At 42.0% G+C, this 21,290-nt stretch overlaps 3 protein-coding genes across 12 annotated transcripts in view; 1 reads left to right on the top strand and 2 right to left on the bottom strand.

Moving 5' to 3' along the window:
• The window catches only part of fancm (FA complementation group M), a 66,353-nt gene extending 56,275 nt beyond the window's left edge, over window positions 1-10,078 (top strand). For 3 of the 6 annotated variants that reach the window (XM_046062099.1, XM_046062103.1, XM_046062104.1), the window contains 12 exons: window positions 3,623-4,312; window positions 4,349-5,624; window positions 5,712-5,794; window positions 6,407-6,475; window positions 6,676-6,795; window positions 7,141-7,306; window positions 7,457-7,563; window positions 7,692-8,197; window positions 8,270-8,363; window positions 8,464-8,812; window positions 9,204-9,498; window positions 9,591-10,078. In XM_046062099.1, the coding sequence (XP_045918055.1) occupies window positions 3,623-4,312; window positions 4,349-5,624; window positions 5,712-5,794; window positions 6,407-6,475; window positions 6,676-6,795; window positions 7,141-7,306; window positions 7,457-7,563; window positions 7,692-8,197; window positions 8,270-8,363; window positions 8,464-8,812; window positions 9,204-9,498; window positions 9,591-9,717 (3,882 nt within the window). In that variant the 3' untranslated portion in view covers window positions 9,718-10,078. Of the gene's footprint in view, window positions 1-3,622; window positions 4,324-4,348; window positions 5,625-5,711; window positions 5,795-6,406; window positions 6,476-6,675; window positions 6,796-7,140; window positions 7,307-7,456; window positions 7,564-7,691; window positions 8,198-8,269; window positions 8,364-8,463; window positions 8,813-9,203; window positions 9,499-9,590 lie in introns of all 6 variants that reach the window. The other 3 variants (XM_046062101.1, XM_046062100.1, XM_046062102.1) reach the window with 3 other exon arrangements.
• Window positions 10,079-10,325: 247 nt separating this feature from the next.
• LOC123978700 (mitochondrial basic amino acids transporter) lies at window positions 10,326-17,561 on the bottom strand. The gene is made up of 4 exons (XM_046062119.1): window positions 17,078-17,561; window positions 15,223-15,266; window positions 13,756-13,839; window positions 10,326-13,198 (listed from the first exon to the last, which is right to left on the bottom strand). The coding sequence occupies exons 1-4, from the start codon at window positions 17,109-17,111 to the stop codon at window positions 12,422-12,424; spliced, it is 939 nt and encodes a 312-aa protein (XP_045918075.1). The 5' UTR covers window positions 17,112-17,561; the 3' UTR covers window positions 10,326-12,421.
• Window positions 17,562-19,271: 1,710 nt separating this feature from the next.
• The window catches only part of LOC123978697 (tryptophan--tRNA ligase, cytoplasmic), an 11,751-nt gene continuing 9,732 nt past the window's right edge, over window positions 19,272-21,290 (bottom strand). For all 5 annotated transcript variants that reach the window (XM_046062107.1, XM_046062110.1, XM_046062111.1 and 2 more), the window contains exons 9-11: window positions 20,219-20,392; window positions 19,984-20,124; window positions 19,272-19,793 (exon numbers count right to left, since the gene is read on the bottom strand). In XM_046062107.1, coding sequence (XP_045918063.1) covers window positions 19,635-19,793; window positions 19,984-20,124; window positions 20,219-20,392 — 474 coding nt within the window. In that variant the 3' untranslated portion in view covers window positions 19,272-19,634. The remainder of the gene's footprint in view (window positions 19,794-19,983; window positions 20,125-20,218; window positions 20,393-21,290) is intronic.

Genomic DNA, 21,290 nt, shown 5'->3' on the forward strand with positions numbered 1-21,290 from the left:
CAACAAAAGAGTGGCTGAAGAAGAAGCACATCAAGGTTCTGGAGTGGCCTAGCCAGTCTCCAGACCTGAATCCAATTGAAAATCTTTGGAGGGAGCTTAAAATTCGAGTTGCCAGGCGACAACCTCGGAACCTGAATGATTTGGAGGCTGTCTGCAGAGAGGAGTGGGCCAACATCCCTGCCGAAATGTGCACAAACCTTGTCACCAACTATAAAAACCGTTTGACATCTGTGCTGGCCAATAATGGCTTTTCTACAAAATATTAACATGCTGTTTGGTAGGGGGTCAAATACTTGTTTTTCCTCATCAGATGGTTATCAATTTTTATAAATTCATATGATGTGATTTTCTGGGATTTTCTTTGGGATTCTGTCTTTCACTGTTAGAATGTACATATGATTAAAATTGTAGATCGTTGCATTCTTTGTAAGTGGGCAAACCTGCAAAATCAGCAAGGGGTCAAATACTTTTTTCCCCCACTGTACCTCCTATACCTATACCTAAAAGAACATGGATACTCTCATGCAAATATAAAAAATAAATTTATTAATTTTGCTTTAATCAGTACAGTTAATAGCTATTAGAAAACAATCAAATTATCAGTAAAACGACAAACGAAATCTCTGTTCAAACCATCAAAATTTGGAAAACAAGAAACTGCTGTGTCTAGAGTGTTATATTAAACACACTAATACTAGACAACTACTAAGTCTAAGTTCTCTCTCTCTCTCTGGATGGATGGATAGATGCTTATGTTATCATAAACACAGGTGTAACATACCCATATTTTACATAATGATCGTCGAAGAAAAACACAATATCCTGATCAGATTTTATTAATTTACATGGTCAAAAAATATAGATTGGGGCTTTTATATAATTTGAAAATAAATTAGTCAAATGGAAACACAGAAGACTATATTTTTATATTAGCTAAGAAAAATCAGAATAAAAAATTTAATTTATTTAAAGTGCTACCACCGACGTTAACACAGGCATGACAATTAAAAAGCTCCCATGAACGGACATTTTTTTTAGCGGAAAGCCTCACCTGCCTAGAGTGTTGAAGTGTTGATTACAGCTCTAATGCTCTTACTGCACAGAGCGTGACACCTGCAAGCTGCTCAGTGTTTGCCCCCGGGTTTGTTTGTCTAATTAAAGGTTTAAGTGAGGTATTGAAGAAATTATTGTTCAGGTGTCACTGAGATGATAAACATCATCACTTGCGTTTCTCGACATGTCAGAGTGGTTGCTTATTGCACATATGTGACTATATAAATGTTGTACAGCCTGTTTCATGGTTTATTGCCGCTGTATGTCTTCTTGTTGGAGATGTTTGTTTCACAGATTGAATTCGCTAAACCTCTTGTTTATCCGTCTGGTACATGCTGAACATTTCAAAAGCTGTTTTTACAGAGGTATGTTGGCAAACAAACTTAGCAGAACCACAATAGCGTGGTCATTAGACGAGTGTGAACAAATTAACAATAAAAAAATGCAGAGGACACACCCTCCATCATACTGGCACCAGGTGTCAAAGTAGAAAAATTTAAATGTCAAGCCATCAAACCCATTCCATAGAGCTATGCTACTAGCATCTATTGGTCGATCCAACACTTTGGTCTCGACTGAAAATATCACAAGTCTTTGATGGATTGCCAAGAAAGTTTGTAGAGCCATTCATGGTCCCCAGACGATTAATCCTATGGACTTTGGTGATCCTCAAACATTTCTCTAACTCCACCAAGTTGACACACAACTGGATGGATTGTTGGTACAAACATTTATGTTCCCTTCCAGATAAATTGATAATCCACTTTTCATCTAGCGCCACCATTAGGTCAAAATTTTAATTTGTCCAGTGGTTTTATTTATGACTAACTACCTAAAAAAACAAATGACAATCTCATCAGCCTGCGCTGTACTTTGTGTTTAGTGTTAATCAGCAAATGTTAGCATTCTAAAATGCTAAACTAAGATGGTGAACATGGTAAACATACCTACTTAACATCAGCATGTTAGCACCCCAACATTAGCATTTAGCTCAAAGAACCTCTGTGCCTAATTACAGCCTCACAGAGTAAGCATTATTAGGGCCACAGTTGGCAGGGGGGAAAAAACTGAGATACTTTTTATTTGGAAAAAGCTCAAAAAAAGCTCAGTGTCTCTCAGACATTGACATTCCAAAAAAACAAAACAGTTAGAAAAAGGGGTGTTTTTAGTCAACAGTGCGGATTGTAAGCAGTAATTAATTCTACAGAGTGCCAAACCAGCACCTGCACATTCACTCTCGGTTGCAAATCACTGACCTATGTGTGCGTCCTTACATGTACAGTGTGGGTTTAGTAGGTTAGGACTTATATTGAAATATTTAACTGTGTTGTGGGTAGTCAATGAAAGGAAAATTGGGGTAAAGTGTTCTCTTCTTCTTCTCAGTGAATAAACTAATGGTGACAATTTAGTGCTTTTTACTGAGTGCTAAGTATAGAGAGTTAAGTACTCAAGACAGGATGAAATTAGGGCATGACTAACTTCCACCAGGTATAGGTCATATACATATATATCTGAGTTAATTGACAACAGTTTCACAGCCAGTGCTTCGACACAGAAGAAAAGGGAGTACGCAGGTGACACCATGCAGTACTTTTACACTTGGTGACCTGTTGGTGTAAAGACAAAGCAGGCTCCATCTGGATCAAGGCCTATGTGGTCTTTGCAAGTGGAATCCATGAAGCTTAGTTGTCTGCACTAATGCACAGTTTTATAACAGAATAAAAGTGGAAACACTATTTCATGTGAGATATGACCACTGAAAGACTGTCTTTTGTGAACAGTTAACCATTTTTATCAATGCTTGAGGCCATCTCTTCCCATTCAAATAATTCCAACTCTATTTTGGGTGAAGCTTTATTTAACAAAGTGACATAAGGTCCTTTCATGTAGTTTGAATTGCCCTCTTTCTAGGCAAAACCAGTATTTTGCTCTCCATATACACTCCTTTTTCCCACTGTCATTCCACACTGGGCATCTTTGTCTTTTCTGTTCACTTAATCCTGCTGCTCACAGGTTCAATAGCACCCCGCCTGCCCAAGCAGGATACCACTCTAGACAAATCGCTTCCACGTCATAGCCACGTTGCAAAGATGACAGGTGCTGCATGATTACAGTGTGTGTGTGTGTGTGTGTGTGTGTGTGTGTGTGTGTGTGTTTGTGTGTCAGTGTGTGCTTGTGCGCAACATACAACAAGAAAGAGATGAACAGACGGAAAGATGTTTTCATTTTGGGCAGATTCATAGAGATGTTGTCCTATTTAAATGATTGTTCTGGGGAACGGTGTCTGGCTGTCCGTCTTCCTCTCTGTTTTAGAAAAACAAATAAATTGGAAATGTTACATCAGACTTTTGTGTGTACTACATGTGTGGCTGCAATGTGACATCTCTTCATACAACATTTCCTGATTAGATTACTGTATGAACATGAACTAACATGCTGTTTGATTGGTGAATTGGCCACTCCACAGGCTGATTACAGCTCCCTGACCTTGGTTCTCCTGCAGATGCTTTCCTTATACAACTGGTGTGTGTGTGTGTGTGTGTTTGTGTGTGTGTGTGTGTGTGTTTAGGGAGAATGTCGTTACGAGCAGGAGCTTCTTCCTTACCTGCACAAAGCGGACGGCCATGTGAGGAACAGACAGAAGAAACAGAAGGGCACCAAGACCTGTACCAAAACTTCCGACAACACACCCAAACAGTCTCACTCGACATTGTCTGATCTGGAATTTATCGACGAGGAAGCCGAGAGGGAAAATACACGAAAGACAAGTTCAGTTTCCACATTGGCCGTGACAAAACAAAGACTTCCTGTTGAACATGATACTGAGGCCCCTTATGATAACATCACAGATTCCCCAGGACCTGAGCCGATTTATTCTCTTCCCCTACACAATGAGTGTCCAGAAACTGACATGGATGAGGACTGTGCCATTGTTTATGAGGATGTCATAAAATCTGAGCCTGTAAATTTAGACAACATTTCACATTTGACTGCTAAAATTGATGAAGATGAAAATGTTGAACTCCAAGCCATGTTCTACCTTCCTACATGGGGTTCACTGCCTTCTCCCCCGTCCGCCATACTCCCCCCAGACGGAGATCAGAGTCTGAAAGTCATCCTGGCCAACGTGGCGGAGCTCTTGTCCCGTTCTCCACCGGCACTGACTGAAGATGTAGAAGCTAATGTAGCTGCTCCGTCGCTTTCTCCCTTGCCTCAACGGCCTCATCAGCCCTTCCAGGTCAGCTTTACCCTGGATGTGGACGACGACGACGACGACGACGACGACGACGACGACGACGACGACGACGACGACGACGACGACGACGACGACGACGATGATGAAGTGATGATGAGTGACGCTGACAATGACGCCCCGAGGGCTCACTCAGATGAACCTCCAGTTGGCATAGAAGACAGTAAAATCTATCATGATCGGCCTCATCAGGAGCTGCAGACTGTCAGCAGGGGCAGCATAGCAGCAGACAGTCCGACCTGGGATGAGGTTTTTGGGGAAGAAGAACTAAATGATAATCATGAAATAAGAGATAACAGCAAGGAGACAGATGACGAGGTTTATAAGGAGGAACGGGTTGGTAAGAAGAGTAAGAATGATAGCGAGGAAAAAGAAAGTTGTTGGGATGACACGAGGAATGGGGAAATGCCAGACTTGAGAGACTGTGGCGTGAAAGACGACAGGGGCTGTCAGATGGACGAGAGCATAGATCTGTTTGGGGATGACGAAGCCTTCCTGCAGATGACCATCCCGAACATCTCCACTCCTGGCGTCACGCCCAGGACATCACCCAGTGCCGGAGACATTGCTAGTAGCACAAAAAATATGTTGAACACTTCACGTATACACACCCCAGCAAACCCATGTAGCACTACATACGCAGCTGAAGGCGCACACAGATTAAACACAGCGCACACAGGTGATTTAGCTCATACTCCACACGCCAAGCTGATAACACAGGACACAAACACACATAACGCTACAAGTAATAATACACACACAGCAGCGGCAAGGAAACCTGTAACAGACAATTTAATAGCAATTTCAGCTCATTGTAAATCTCCAACGATGCAGCAAAATTCGGAGTCATTTGACAGCTCCCATGACATCTTCTCTGTCAACTTCGACCTCGGCTATTCACTGGAGGATTCTGAGGAAGAGGAAGTAGAGGATGTTCCTGCCCCATGTATGTTGACCTCTCTGCAGCCTAAAAAGCAGGCTGTGTCTGACGCCTCCACTCCCTACAACAGCTTCCATAGACAGAGAATGCCCCTACAGTTCAGTGAACACACATTATCTACCCCACAAATGCTGTCAGAGCACAGGGGGAGAGAAACGTCCTCTCTTCTGGGCGGTGCGCTCCCATCTCCGATTGCATCGCCGGCAGCCAGGCGGATGCTTGTGCCCGGTACCGCTGGGCCTCACACACCGTCTTTGCTCTCCAGCTTGAAGCGGAGACGTCTGGAGGGTCGCACCGCCAAGGCAGAGGGTGTGTCAGGTGTGGAAAACAGCTCACGTCAGGAATCTGTTTGCGTGGCTGGCTCCTCTCCTCATCCAGGTTTGTTTACCCCTTCAAAAAGTCTGATTCCTAAACTTTAAATTGGGTCCATTTTGAACCTGCCGTCTGTCTCACCTTTTGTCTTAGTGGAGTGCAGCAGTGACAGTGAGGACGACGTTGTGCTTCATAAAAGAAGACATCACAACAACCCATTGTGGTCCCCGGAAATGGTGTGCAAGGCCTGTTAAACTGCAACTGATAATTATTTTTATTAATCTGCTGATTGTTTTCTGGATTAATCATTTAGTCTATAAAATGTCTGAAAATTCTCCAGAGCCCATGGTGACATTTTCAAATGTCAAAAACCAAAAGATATCCAGTTTACTATCACAGAAGACTGAAAATGCCAGAAAATATTCACATTCAAGAACCTGGAACCAGTGAATGAAAGCTAAAGCTTTTGCTAAAAAGAAATAAGAATAAATCAGTTTGTTCTTTTATCCCACTCATAAGGTTAATGTATACGTTAACCTTATGTATACGTCTCGTATACAAAAAGATGGTGGCTTAAATTCTAATCTTTTAGTTTACAATTACAAATACATAGTACATAAAAAGTGATCCTCAGAAAAAACAGGCAAGACAGGAGCTATCTTATTCAGACATCTCAGGCTGCCTCTGTCCATCATTTCCTGCAGGTGCCTGCAGTTGTCATGGCAACAGGCTTGCAAGCAGTGAAGAGGGATTTTCAGCTCCTGAAATATCTTAGCAAAACAGGAGCATTAAGTTCAGACACAGACTGCACATGTATGTACGTATGTAACATGTTTTGTCTCTGCTAGTCAAAGATCTCCAGTGACGTGGACTCCCCGGTGGTTGTGAACAGGAGACGTGCAGCTGCACTTAACACTGTAAGATTTTCTTCATTAGTGGTAAAGAATGAAATTGATGGTTCAGCCTACTCAACACAGCCAATTTTGTTTAATACTTTCACTCCGTGCACTACTTATAAAAATGTCCTTCAAGCAATCATGGTTTAATAACATGCAGCATCATAAACCATTCACTGTGTACAGTATTCAACTCATTTGTTCTCCTCATTGGTCTCCAGTCGGATGAAATGGAGGGCGAAGCTGTTTCTGATGACGATTTCCAGAACGAGTCCGTGTTCACACGCAGAAACCTAGCACACGGAGCTGAGAGGCAACCGGTCCAACAGCGCAAAGCCAAGGTCTGTGTGGCAACAGGTGCCAAAGTAGGACTCTGTGATCTGAATCTGAATTTATAGCATTAGATTTTTTCATGTTTTCACTGCACGGAATGAATGGCACCTGTTTACATACAAATGCAGGTTTTACTGTAAGTGGGCAGAAAAACACTTTAAAAACACACACCAAAAGTAGCTGCTGTTTGTCGCCTTCAGAATACAATCAGAACACATTTCAGTCCAGCTTAACTTTTACCCATAAAATGACACCATCCTCCTTACATTAAAATGTCATGTCTAAAAATATCTATCAGCTGCACAGCTTCGTAATCCGTCAAGCCTTGATATTTTCCATCGTTCCCTTCTCAGCACACCGTATGTCGACCAGGGCGTCAGTTCCTGGATGAAGAAGCAGAGCAGGAGGAGGACGAGGAGGGGGCAGATGTGTCATCTGACGAAGATGATGGAGAAGATCTGGACCGGTCTCTTGAAGGCTTTGTGGTTGATAACACCCACTTCTCACAGGGACTGAACGGTACAACACTGTGGTTATTCCAAGAAATGTGGTTTAATTGGACCTTCAGTGGATTATAGTTTGATCTTATTCAACGAACTTACGTGTTTGATCTTAAGTGAACGAAGGAATTTAAATTTCTTGGTCTTCCTGTCTTCTCCCCTATATCAGACTCAGAGATGCACGGTGTTTACCTGAAGTCAGTGAGGAGCCCTGCAATCCAGGGCAAGTTCAAAATGTCCTACAGGAATCATCACAACATGGACATATTTTCCCAGGTATACAATGTTTAATTTTCAGCTTTTGTTTACTCAATGCAAATACAAACTTGAGTTATAACGAGTAATATAGTTAACTTTTAGTCTAATCAATGACTCCGGTCCATGTTCCTAACCTTTGGTCCCAGGTGCCTGAGATGGATGAAACCTATGCAGAGGACAGCTTTGTGGTGGGCAGTGAGGTTGAGGAGGTGGAGGAGCTGAAGAGCAGCGAGGAAGAGGCCGAAGACATTGAACTTATGCCCGAGGACTCGTATGTGGACGGGAAGAGGCAGTATGCCACCAGGCGGCGTGTTTTCCTGCACAAAGTCAGAGCAAGAGCCCGAGCCGGCTCTAAGACTGCAGCTGAAGCGCCAAAAGAGCAGAGAGCGGGGATGAAAACCAAGCATGCCCGTGTCATACGCGTTTGTGATTCTAGTGAGGAGGAGACAGAGGAAGTGTGTAAAAAGAGAAGTGTCACAACAGAGGAGGGTGTTGCTGCCCCCTTGTGGCCAAAGGCGGTACAGCTGGAGCCAAGTAGGCCTTGGCAGCAGCAGAAACCCCCCTCATCCTCATCTTCAACCATAGCATCTAAGGTGTCATTGCTGAGCAAGGCACAGAGACGCTCGGGGGCTGATGACCAGCAAAATGAGAGGTAAATAAGTTCCCATATGGTAGCACACAAACACTCAACAACAGTTAGAGCATTGTTTTCTTTCTACTGCAGGTGTTGTCAGAGGCTGGAAAACCAGCATCTGCTCTCTGATGAACTGGACTTCCTAGAGCCAGAGCTGCTGTTATCCTCCAAGAAACAACCCCAGGTGCGAGCAAAAACAGGACAACACACCTGTACATAGGAGCATACAATATGTGTGAAAGTAAAAAATGGACTACATCAAGGTTTTGCTTTCCTTTGTCCAGACACTCCCCGCCACCTCCTCAGAACCTCAGAAGCCCTCTGCTCAGGGCTCGTCAGTCAACGAGTCCCCTGCAGCATCCGGACCCGTTTGCATTCTGGTGGACAGCCGCTGCATCAGCAGTGGAGTGGAGCTGATGGCCAGCCTGCGCCAGCGCCACGCTGCCATCGTCCACGTTTGCTCGCTGGACGGCAACTACTTTATCGTCAGCAACCGCATGGCAGTGGAGAGGCACGGCCAGTCAGATTTGGCCACAATGCAGAATCGGAAGCGATTGGCTGAAAGAGTGAACAGCTTGCAGGGATTGTTTGAGCGCGTTTGTCTGATTGTGGAGAAGGACCGAACCAAGCCGGGTCAGTCAGCAGAGTGATTTGATTACTTGATATGAAGCCACATTTGGTTAAATACAAGACTTTTGCACAGATTCATCATGGTGAATTTAAATATGGTTTAAGTTATGCAAATATACATTATAAATTATAGCTGAAACGATTAATTAATGGTTAAGTCATAATGGTTTTCATTTCATTATTCCAGCCTCTTAAATGTGAAGATTTGCAGCTTTTTTGTTTTGATATTTTTATTGACCGAACAATTAGTCAATCAGGAAAAACATCAGAAAATTGCAAATATCACTGGACACAATATTCTTCATAATCTGAAGGTCTACATTACAGGAACTGTTCATAGTTTGCACAGCAATTTGCTTTGTGTTTGTGTTTCTGATCTGTATAATTGTCACAGGTGAGGCGTCGCGTCACTTTCAGCGAACACGATACTATGACAGCACTTTGATAGCGCTGGTGCATACCGGGGTGCGCTTGCTGTGGAGCGACGGGGCTGAGCAGAGCGCCGGCCTGCTGGCAGACCTGGCGCGGCTGGAGCAGCGTAAAGGTCAGGGCATCGGCATACCGCTGGAGGTCAAAGGGCAGCACAGGCAGCAGGCCCTGCAGCTGTACTTGAGCCTCCCCTCAGTAAGCTATGTCCATGCCCTCAACATGAGCCACAACTTCAGGTCAATTGCTCAACTCATGAACAGGTAAAAGTAGTGTGTGTGTCTCTAAACAGAACAGATACGTTCTTTCCCGTCTTGTTTACATAGTACAACATCCCCTTTCGTTCTTCCTGCAGCTCCATTGAAGCAATACAGAAGGGAGGCTGTATGAGTCGAAGCAGAGCTGAGGAGATCTACCGCTTCCTGCGCTACTCCTGTGACTCCTTACTCATGAACACATCAAAACCAGGGAAAAACAGCTAGCGGGCATTCATACTCACCAGGGACCAGAGCATTACAGTTACTGCTCTATATGATGACGAGAAGAGCAACAGGATATTGCTTCAACTTTCTTGCACGATAAATTGAAGAGGAAACACGGCTCAACTCAACCACAGGTTTCTTGATGTAAGGCATACTATTTTTTTATCACTTCGGTGAGAAGTGATTCCCTTAAGACTCATGTACTGGCACTAATCCTGTCAGTATCGTAGCAATATTGTGATCATAACTCAATATTTGACACTTGAATAACTTATTGTTTGTCAAAATAATGGATACATTTGTTTAACCATATTCTGAGTTTGATAGTCAAATATCTTTAATAAACTATTTTTGTACATTATTTTGTCAAAGTACTGTCATGTTGCCCTTCAAATATTTGAAAGAGTGATCTAAGCGCCAAATGTCAAATCTGTGATACCTATCTATAACCACTAGAGGTCAGTCTTTCATTGCTTCAACAACACATTTCTGGATTTCTCTATGGTCACTTGACTTGCTCAACAACTCATCCATTTGCCGGTTTGGCTTTCTGACAAATTAAAAGGGTTACAATATACAAATATGTAACATGTAATAGCTGTACCATGAACAGTTTTGTGGCTTTTATTTAATCATTCTCTGAAAGAACTACATAGTGCACATGCTGCTTTAGTGCAAGATATTGTACAAAAAAAAACAAAAAAAAAAAAAACCCCACAGTACACACAGGCAACATTAGACAGTTAAAGCAGCCCTACAAAGATATCAGCAATCATGCATCATCCACCGGTACAGTCAGACAAATGTCCATTACAAAACAGAGAACAGAAGTCTTGAAACAGAAAAATAAGCCAATAGATTTCACACCTTTATACTTAGAAAGGATGACATGAAAAGCAAACCCCCAATTCACAGTATACACACACACACTATATAGTCTTTAGACAACCCAAAAGCAGTTTCAGACACTGCAGTCCCAGTCAAACATCTGCCACTCACTGATGAGAAAAGTAACAGCAGCAGCAGTAGACTATACTAGTAGACATACTGCAGATGTAGACATGAAGATGTGTGCCTTTATCCATAAAGGAAAGAAAGAGCTCCAGCTATTTTGATAAGTTTCACCTGCAGTTAGATGCTACAAGTGCTTTTTGCCGTTTCTGTTTGACGTGTTATAGTTTACAATTTAAACCTGCAAAAAGTTTGCTAACGCGATCAGCTGTTAAATGGGTCAAGTACAGAGGTTACATGGCTCTGTGTGCTCTGTCCTATAATGGTTAATAGTGAGGGGGAAGCGGAGGGTTCCTAACCAGATTTTGTTTGTTCATGGATTTAAAACTTTTAGGGTCAGATTTAGAGGCTTTAAGACAATAGAATCTGTTACCAACTTTTTTTTGCACAATAGTAACCTCTTGACAACTGACTATCCATATAAATAACACTTGTGTCTCTCTGATGGTCAAATGTCTGAATGTCAATTTTATGAACAGATTCGTAAATGTTTAGAGACAGACTTAAATGATACAATCATTTGCAAGATCTTCACAAAAAGTTCACACCAGGCATTTCAAGCCATAAACTGAATTATAATCTATCTTGTGGAGAATGTGGAGCCTGTTAATCATTGTGCTTCTACTGACAAAATACACTTTGGATTTTAAAAATCCCACTTTTGTCAAGCCACCAGTTTTGTTCGACACTGTAACAGAATCTTGCATTAGTGGGAAATACAAATATAAAATCTATTGCAAAGTGAAAATTTGTTTTAACCGTACAATTGCTTAATAGTCATCCCATAAGGTGCTTCCTTTGGATACTGAATAAAAGTCCAAAAAGATATAAAACTGCATCAGATTTAGTTTTAGACAATGATAGTGTCATAAAATTATAGCCTGTAACATTTTCATTAGGAAATTCAGGGTCCAATGCGGATTATTGAAGTAGAGAAAGTTATAAAATCCACAACTTGGATCAAATTCCAATGACTTCATAGGAAAGTTTAACCACAGTTGTAATTTCAGAAAAAGAATACCTACATAAATGTGCTTGTACAAGGAGCGTGTAACATGTTCAAGGATTTCTTTGTATTGTAACCATTATGATAAGATGCTGAAATGCGGTGCTCACATTATATGGAGGAGGCTGTGGAAGACTTGACCTGGACACCACAGAGGGATTATGATACACTGGTTAACCCGCTTAAAATTAAATATTTAAAATTAATTTCACTGATGGACGTTTGCACAAAGGAACAGTACAAACTTTGCAGACTCTTTGGTAATCAATAACTATCACCGAATGCTGTAGGCATGTCTAATAGTGGAGACCGGTTCTTAACATGATTTTCAAACATACTCCATTTTGATCTGAAGTGTTTCTTTGACTATTAGGAACTGTTTCTGTACAGTACATTACAGTAACTCTTGTACCGTTGGGTTTCCTAAATTGCGTAAAAGTCAAAAAAAAAAAAAAAAAATGTACAAAACCTAGGACTTTTAAAAACAGACCATATTTACAAGTGCAGTTTTTATCGCAAAATATATTATTTAAATACTACATGTGGTCACTTTGCTGAAGCTCCAAGGGTAGATGCTCACCTAGGATCAGTTCACCTTTCTCAATACGGACACCAGTTAACAGATCGTAGACCTGCATGCATGCAGATTCCATTTATACTGGATAGATTTGCTGTTGACTGTATTGCTCACTGCTGCGCGATAGCTTCCATGCTGGTTGGCTGTGGCGGCAGAGGCTGCAACTGGACAGACTGTGGCTCCTGAATGCTACACTCCTCTCCCTCACGCATGTACAATAAAAACAGAGTCACTATGGCAAATGTGGTAGCATTCACCGGAAATGCGCGCAGCAAAGTGGACGTGAGTCCGCGCGAGAACACCCTCCACCCCTCCTTCTTTAAGCTCTGCCTGACGCAGTCCATAATGCCACTGTACTGGTTGATGCCACCAACACCGTCCGCCTGAAGACGCGACTTGATCACATCCACGGGATAGGTGGACAGCCAGGAAGCGATACCCGACATCCCGCCAGCAAACAGCAGCTTGGGGATCATGTAAGGGTCTTCTGGCTCGCAGCCCAGGGAACGTGTCAACACGTCGTAAGCAAGAAAGTACACTCCGAAACCAGGCGTCTCGCGCAGCAGGGTGGTCACCATGCCACGGTTGATACCCCGGATTCCCTCCTTATTGTAGATTCTCACCAGACAGTCCAGGGAGTTCTTGTACACCTTCCTCTTCGACTTCTTCTCTCCAGTCCCTTGCAGCTGCATGCGTGTCTTGGCCAGCTCCATTGGGCAGCAAATGATACACTGGATGGCTCCAGCAGATGCTCCAGCCAGGAACTGGTTGAGAGGTGTGTCACGGCCAAGCTTGCGCATGGCGTTGCCCTGGACACCAAAAACTATGGCGTTGATGAAGGTCAGGCCCATCATTGGAGAGCCAATACCTTTGTACAGGCCGAGGATCTACACACACAAAGACAGATTACTGGGACCACTGAGGGAACACCTTTGTAGGCAGGTTTTTGAACATTTGTGCACACAAACTAGTAATTAATTTCTAGGAATTAATCATTTGTACACTTTAAAATATTGAATTACTCCCTGAGAGAGGTGCAGCGACAGCATGCACTTATGTTAATATTGTTCTGTAGAGGGGAATACAGTCCAATACCTCCATGCAATACATCCAACAGAGACTGAGCCACTTAGCTCGAATGGCACGTTGTCCAAAGCTTTATTTAGCCCATGCAGAAATAAGGTCCTCACTGACCCTGGCTAACAGACACACCACCCCTAACGCCCCATGTTAGGAACATGCTGCCTAGATGGCACTGTAACTGGACACTTTTAATTAGTGCAGTGACCATTCTCCACGTTGGCATAGGAAGCAGCACACGGTAAAAAACACTACACATTACTTTACAGCTGTGACATTTTTAAAGATGGTAATATCTAAGACAACTTTGAAAGGAAGGTGGTAAAACATTAAAAAGGCATTCACAGAGCAAACACAAGCTTACCGACTCCTGGCGTATGATTGACTGGAAGCAGTGATATGTCCCACGGTACAGAGGTTTGTCCACATTTTGAACTTGAAGCCTCACCTGTGGATGACAGCCCTTGTGTCAGAGTCGTATGCCAGCGTAATAAGGCCAAAGAGGGCCGCAACAACTACAAACCACATATTGTAATACAGGTTTAAAGCGAAACAAGTAGGCAACAGTACTTTGAAATGGTTATATTTTCAGGGTAAAAAAGGATGCTTAGGGGGTGCAACATGAGGGAGAAAAAAAACTAACCAAGAATGTAAAATAAATTGTCTTCTTTGCTTTATATTTCTATAGCTCAAGACAAGACATTTGGTGAGGGGGTGGGGTGGGGGGGGGAGGGAAGCACTTGACCATACTTACTAGGTCACATATCCACGGAGAGGTTGTTTATTCCTCTCATCTACAACACTGTGACACTGCTGCTGTTAAAGACAGCCTCCCTAGACACTGACTCAGGGAGAAATGACATTGAAAGCAATGCATAAAAAGTGCTACAATCAAACTATTCACCATCTCTGTATGTACGTATCTGAAGTGGAGGCTGCAACTTCAATCAAGTGTGTGCCATTTTTAAAAACTTCCTTGCCTAACAAACTACAGTGTGCACGTGTGTACGAGTGCAGTCTTATGAGTTAGTGGCCTTAAGTGAAAACTTTGAATATTACCGTAAATTCAAAGAAATCATCCAATGTGATGTCAGAAAACCGCATAAAGTAGTCCTGCTTTTTTTCCCTCCCTAAAATTTCGAGAGGGAGCCGAAGAGTCAAAGGAGTACTGCACAGACAAGTCTACTAACTTTGATGACTATGATGCTTCCTTTGACCTTGCGGTTAGTTGAAAACAGTGACTGTATAGGCTTACAGAATACTAGAGTTATTCAGCAAAATGCCAGTAACTGAAGCAGATGTCCCTAAATAGCCTAGGATGATTACAATTTTAAAAATGAAATGGGTGCACCTCCTTGTTCTGAACTTCTGTGTACACTGATTAAAAGCTAAGCATTTGTGAAACTATGAGCTAGAACAATACTGCTAACTTGTTTGGTGGTGGACAACAATATTAAGTTATCTCTTTTACAATCTGTTGAAAGTGTTGCTCCCTCTACACTTTCTTAAACATAAGACAATTAAGGGGGATTTTGAAGACATGTATAAATGATCTGTTTAGACATAAATACATATACACGACAGAAAACATGATCAGCATAAGATTAAACTGCCGTTGACAGTTCGACTAATATCTTTGTCCTAAAAATATCCCCACATTAATCATATGGCTCAGTAGACAGCCTCCCTAGGTGTAAAGTTAGGTTATCTGGATTCAAATTCAGGCTGCTAACAGAGTGGTCTGACTTACAACATCACATTACAGCAATGTACTGGATCATGCCATTGCCTAACGTGAGTAAATAGTGAAGAGGATGGAACAGACACCCACCTTCACAGTGTCAAATGGATGTCCGACTAAAACACCAGCAGCACCTGAAAAACAAGACATCATATTGGAAAATAACAACGAATTACTCATCTGTCATTGTTTTCTTGGCCTGATAAAAGCACTATAGCAATGCACGCCTAAAAGCTATATGGCTACGGATACTACACTATATGGAAACAAATACAGGGTTGAGGCCAGTCAAGTTCTTTGACACCAAACTGGGAAAACCCATTTCTTTATGGAGGTGACTTTGTGTACGGGGACATCGTCATATTGAAACAGGTGTTGGAGCAGTGGATAAGACTTTGCCTTTGGCGTGAGAGACCCAGGTTCAATCCCCCACTGTGACCCATCCACCAATGTGTCCTTGAGCAAGATAAAAGCGTCAGCTAAAATGAATAAATGGAAAATGCCAAACACAAAGTGTTATAATATTAAATAAAATATTGTCTAATATTGTATGCTGTAGCATTAAGATTTCCCTTAACCAAAAGCACACCATGAAAAAACTGCCCCTCCATAAAGTATTGGGACAGCACTTTAGTACATAGTGTTTGTAGCCTAATTATTGATTAATCGCAGTGATGCATTCCAAATACAGTTAAATTTTGAGAAAGACAATGGCTTATGATCAAGTGGCTCATTTCGCAACAGCAAACAGCCCGTCCCCCTAAGGCTGAGCAAGGCAATCAGCTGGTCACTGTACTGTACCCAGTGACGAAAGCTTAACATTGCCCTGTCCTTGAGTTATGCGAATGAGCCCAAAAGCCATTATACAATAGCACTATTGCATGGATGTGTATTGCAGTCCTAATGTGCAAACTATGCACAATTACACACCTTTGTGTGAATCAGTGAATAAAACTTAAAAGTAGTCTGTGGCGGTGTTGGACTGAATCCAGAGTAGCCTTAGGTGAATATATCAGTAACTATGATGAGCACAAACCAGAATACATTTCTATTGAGAAATAAATGACTGCATTAGCAGTGTAATGAGTCCCAAAACTGAGGTCAACAGAGCTCTTCCACATTGAGAGCTGAAATGAAAATTCAACCTCAGTCTTTCATGTTACAGTAAGATTAGGTTACTTTATTTGTACCCACAGGCAGACTTGAATTGCAGTAAACTGATAAGGCATCCATGCACTTGACACACATTATCCAAACAACACAGACATGATAAAAGCAATCAGGGCTTTAAAAGACAAATATAACACTAAAAATAATAACCATGAGAATGAATAAAGTAAAATTCAGGTATGACTGCAGAGACAACAGACGACAAAACTTAGACCAGGCTGTCTGGACAAAACTTTCACATCACCACATCAGGACCTGCGCCCTCAAGTGAGGCTATCTGGAAGTCTGGCCTTGGGCAAAGACAAAACAGCTGACAAGATTCTCACGGGGACTCGAACTTTAGAGGGTTGCTCCCCAACGAGGAATGTCTGATAACAATAGACAAACTTCTTTTGTTTGTTTTTTACATTTCTGAGGGCTTAGGGCTGGACTTGTGCAAGTGTAATTAAAACGAAACAAGGGCTTTTGTGAACGTCAACACAGAGCATAAACACCACTCCCTTCGTGTGAGCCAAGTCATTACAGGTATGGGATGTAACGTTTCATCCGGGGTTTGCACAAGTGTTTAAAAAATAAACTCCCTACGATTTGAGTCTATAATCTGGCATCTTTCATTATTTATGTTGTGTCTAATACGTGGCAGCCGGGCACAAATCACTAACTTTACAACTGCCCACGCGTTGTCTGACGACAGCTGCTGCTACAAAAAAGCTAACGCTAGTCGTTAGCTTCAACTTGTTAACCTGGCTAACGTGGCTACTAGCTAATTACTTACCTCCTATACAGCCCGCAGCGAAGTCTAATGCCATTCCCCCAAAAGTCTTCCGGCTGAATTTGTCAAGCTAACTCGGTGGCTGACAAACGTAATTCACAAGACCTTAATGGGTAACGTTACTTTGTTATAAATATTGTCCCCAGGACCTGTCCGAACTTGGGTGTGTTACAAACACCGGCTTGATGTTCCGCCAAGCTGGTTAGCTCTTTCAGAAATACGCTGTTTTGATGCTGAGCAAACGTGAAGATAACAAGTTCCTCCGGCTAATGGTAACCACGCGGACTCTCGTAGCCTGGGGACCTGGCGGCAGACTGAGGTCACTTTTCGCTGATGTGTCCTCACTCTCACTACTAGAAATGCTCTTTTCACTGCACTGCTCACTTCAAACCTATTCTATTTCTGTACGGCGGGAGGAGGAGGTAGGCTTCAAAGTAGAAAAGAAGAAGCGGCGTGTTTGCCCCTTTTTAAGGCAGACCAATCGGATTACTTGGAAGGAGACGACTCCCCTAGCGGGTACTGTCCGCCCCTCACACCCATTGGCTGCCGCCGGGGGGAGCAGCAGAGGAGAGTTTGAAACTGTCACTGCCGGACACCGTGGTCATCTCTACCGTCGAAATCAACAGCGTCATCGTAGGGGTGATCATCAGCAAGTGTCCAACTAGGCAGTGGTGGAGGAAGCATTCAGAGCCTGTACTTAAGTAAAGGTACTAATACCACATTGTAAAAGTCCTGCGTTGAAAATGTTATCTAAAAGTATTTTAGTATATTCAGGAAAAAAGAGTAGCCTATTAAAAGTACTCAATGCAGAAAAATGTCTCCTGTGATTGCTACACTATTATATCATTAGATTATTATTACTCATGCATGCATGTTAAAGTATTTTACTGTTATTGTTTGAGGTGGAGCTCATTTTGACCTAGTTTTATAGGGTATTATTTTCATTATGGAATAATCTGCTGATTATTTTCTCCATTAACTGATTGATTTGTAAAAAAGCCACTCATAGCTGTGTTCCTCCCTTCTCTGTAGCATTCAGGACCTACAGGGATGTCCTTCAGTATTTCTGTAAACTAAGGCATGGAAGTTCAGATGCCCATGTCTGCTTCTCAGGCCTGACTGGAGGAGTTGAACAGGTGCCTTTAAAAAAATATTTATTTACTGAACTTTGTCTGCATATGGTAAGACTGTCAAACTGATGTCTTATAGCAGATGAGAACAATTCTGTTTTTTTTTAAATGCACCTACCTTTAAAGGATATTTGCACACATGTATTTGGCGTTGATATTTTTGAAGCACGTCTTGCGTGAAGCAAACAATAAAAGTTTTTACAGCCTTTAAGAGGCGTTTACACATCCATCCTTTGAATGACTGGAGGCTAATTTCCAACACAGCAAACAATCAAAGCAAAGAGGCAAATACCTGTCCAGTGTCATCCTTGTATTCTTGTTTGTTTAAATCCTAGAAAGTTTAAATGCACTTGTTCTGTGAGATGGACCCTTCAGGTTTCAGCCCAGGGACATATAATACAAATGTCTCCTCTACATACAGAATGGAAAGTGGTGCTTCTGGCAGGAGGTCTGTAAGTTAAGACTGTGACCTACTTGGCTCCATTATTATTATTATTATTGTTTTACCTTGAAATATAGGTATATTCAGAATAAATTTGTATCAAAGACATAATGGAATGTGATGTAATATGGATTCATTGTTCCATGCTCAAATTACATCTTTGACAACAGCGCAGTTATTATATCACAAAATGTCAATATTAATTTGTTGGTGTGGGATATTATGGGAAACATTTATACTTTTACTATGTGTCCATGTAAATAAAATACATATATTAGTCTGGGCATAAGATGAATGAAACCTCTAACTTAGAACGTGCTTACAGAAAGAGTTACCTTGAGTCAAGCCCCTTTTAACAAACACATTTACTTTAGTTCCCTTGAGTAAGACACCGGTAGCCTACTTATTGGTCTGTGCTCAAACTCTTAAGAGATTAACGGCTCATCATATATCTCCTATTATCTCCTCACACCATACACTACACAGATGCTTTTCATAATTTCAAAGTGAGTTATTGTTCAGAATGCTATTTTTAGCAAAGTAAAATAAGACTTCATAACCAACATTTTTCATTGTATCAACATTGTAGCCATGTTGTCGTCCACTAAGCACATTTTGCAACAAATACACATTTAAGCTTTAATCGTCATTTATCCTGGACTGATTTCAAAGTGAGGAGTAGGGCTCATGTTAAATCAGCGCAACACTTCATGAAGACAAATGTGTACATTTGGTGCAGCGTGAAGCTAACAAGTTGCATGACAATTAGCATGAAGGTGTGGGCAATGCCATGCTTAGTTTGACACACACAGAGAAGCAAATCATCGCTCCAGTAATTTACATTTAGAATATTCTACTGTATGAGAAAATGTCCCTCTTCCCATTAAAAATTACAATATTTTTCAATGGAAAAAGTTGGATTAAGCATTTTCTCTTGTACTGGGAGTAATGACATGATTAACCTTGACATCTCAGGGGCTCAAGCCGGCTATAAGCTAAAGTTTAACGGCCTGGGTGTCATAAACTGCTTGACTGTCTCATCTGTGACTTGTTTGCGCCGCTCTTGATGCTGGGAAATAATGGGCTGCAGAGTCTCGATCAAAATCTTCTTCAGTTCTCCAGTTAGGAGAGCTCCACTTGCGTAGTCCTGCAGAGAGATCAACGGAGAGGGAGTGGATCCGAGGCGAGTGCAGAAAGGAAGTTGAAGGAGAGGATGAGGGTGCAGAGGAGAATGACAAACAAGATAAAGATTCAGAAAGCAGAGGAAAGTGTGTGATTAGTAAAATAAATAAAGTTTGGAAGCTATCATTTGTTTTCTCTGTTCTCTACACCCTCACCTGTCTGATCTTCTCGAGCTGTTCATCATCCTCCAGGAAGAAGGTCAAATACATGAACGAGACATCTACGTCTGGGTTTCCACCATGCTTCCTGTGCTCCTCCACTGTATCTTTTCCCCCAGAAAATGCATGTTTGTTGATCTGTGAGCAATGGTTCCATAGGTCAGACCAGACAGTCAGCAATTATAGGCAATATAAATCTGACCAGTGACTATTGATGGTATTAAATAGTAACCTTGTTTTTGATCTGCTTGGGTGTGTCAGTGAGGAAAATAGAAGAGTTGGCGTCACTGGCGCTCATCTTGGTCTGCGCCCCCTGCAGGGCTGGAAAGAAGGTGGAGTGCAGCAGAGCGGGTTTGGGATAACCGATCCTTGGAGCGACATCACGGGTCATCCTGAAGTAGGGGTCCTGGATGAGGGAGAGGATAGATACAAACACAGGTCATTGTAAAATATGACTCTAGTATGTAGTATTATTACCTATTAGTGTTGTTGGGACCAGACAACAACACTAATAGGTAAACAACAAGGAACTGAAAAGGTATAATTATGTACTAAGCTTTCTATCATTATTTATGGATTGTACAGATCACCACGTCCCCTATATTGCTGTGTTGTCTCTACGTGCTCAAGTACGTTCAAAGTTGTATCGGTGCTACGCCGCAGACCCTGTTGTCTGTAGAGTTCCGTTATTGTGAGTGTGACCATTAAATGCCCGTTTATTGAAGTCTAAAGGCCAAGAACATGCCAGTGAACATACAGTGGGTACGGAAAGTATTCAGACCCCTTTAAATTTTTCACTCTTTGTTTCATTGCAGCCATTTTCCAAAAATCAAAAAAGTTCATTTTATTTCTCAGTAATGTACACTCAGCACCCCATCTTGACAGAAAAAACAGAAATGTAGAAATTTTTGCAAATTTATTAAAAAAGAAAAACTGAAATATCACATGGTCATAAGTATTCAGACCCTTTGCTCAGTATTTAGTAGAAGCACCCTTTTGATCTAATACAGCCATGAGTCGTTTTGGGAAAGATGCAACAAGTTTTTCACATCTGGATTTGGGTATCCTCTGCCATTCCTCCTTGCAGATCCTCTCCAGTTCTGTCAGGTTGGATGGTAAACGTTGGTGGACAGCCATTTTCAGGTCTCTCCAGAGATGCTCAATTGGGTTTAAGTCAGGGCTCTGGCTGGGCCATTCAAGAACAGTCACGGAGTTGTTGTGAAGCCACTCCTTCATTATTTTAGCGGTGTGCTTAGGGTCATTGTCTTGTTGGAAGGTAAACCTTCGGCCCAGTCTGAGGTCCA

Source organism: Micropterus dolomieu, linkage group LG11 (genome assembly GCF_021292245.1).
Source record: "Micropterus dolomieu isolate WLL.071019.BEF.003 ecotype Adirondacks linkage group LG11, ASM2129224v1, whole genome shotgun sequence".
Taxonomy (NCBI): Eukaryota; Metazoa; Chordata; class Actinopteri; order Centrarchiformes; family Centrarchidae; genus Micropterus; species Micropterus dolomieu.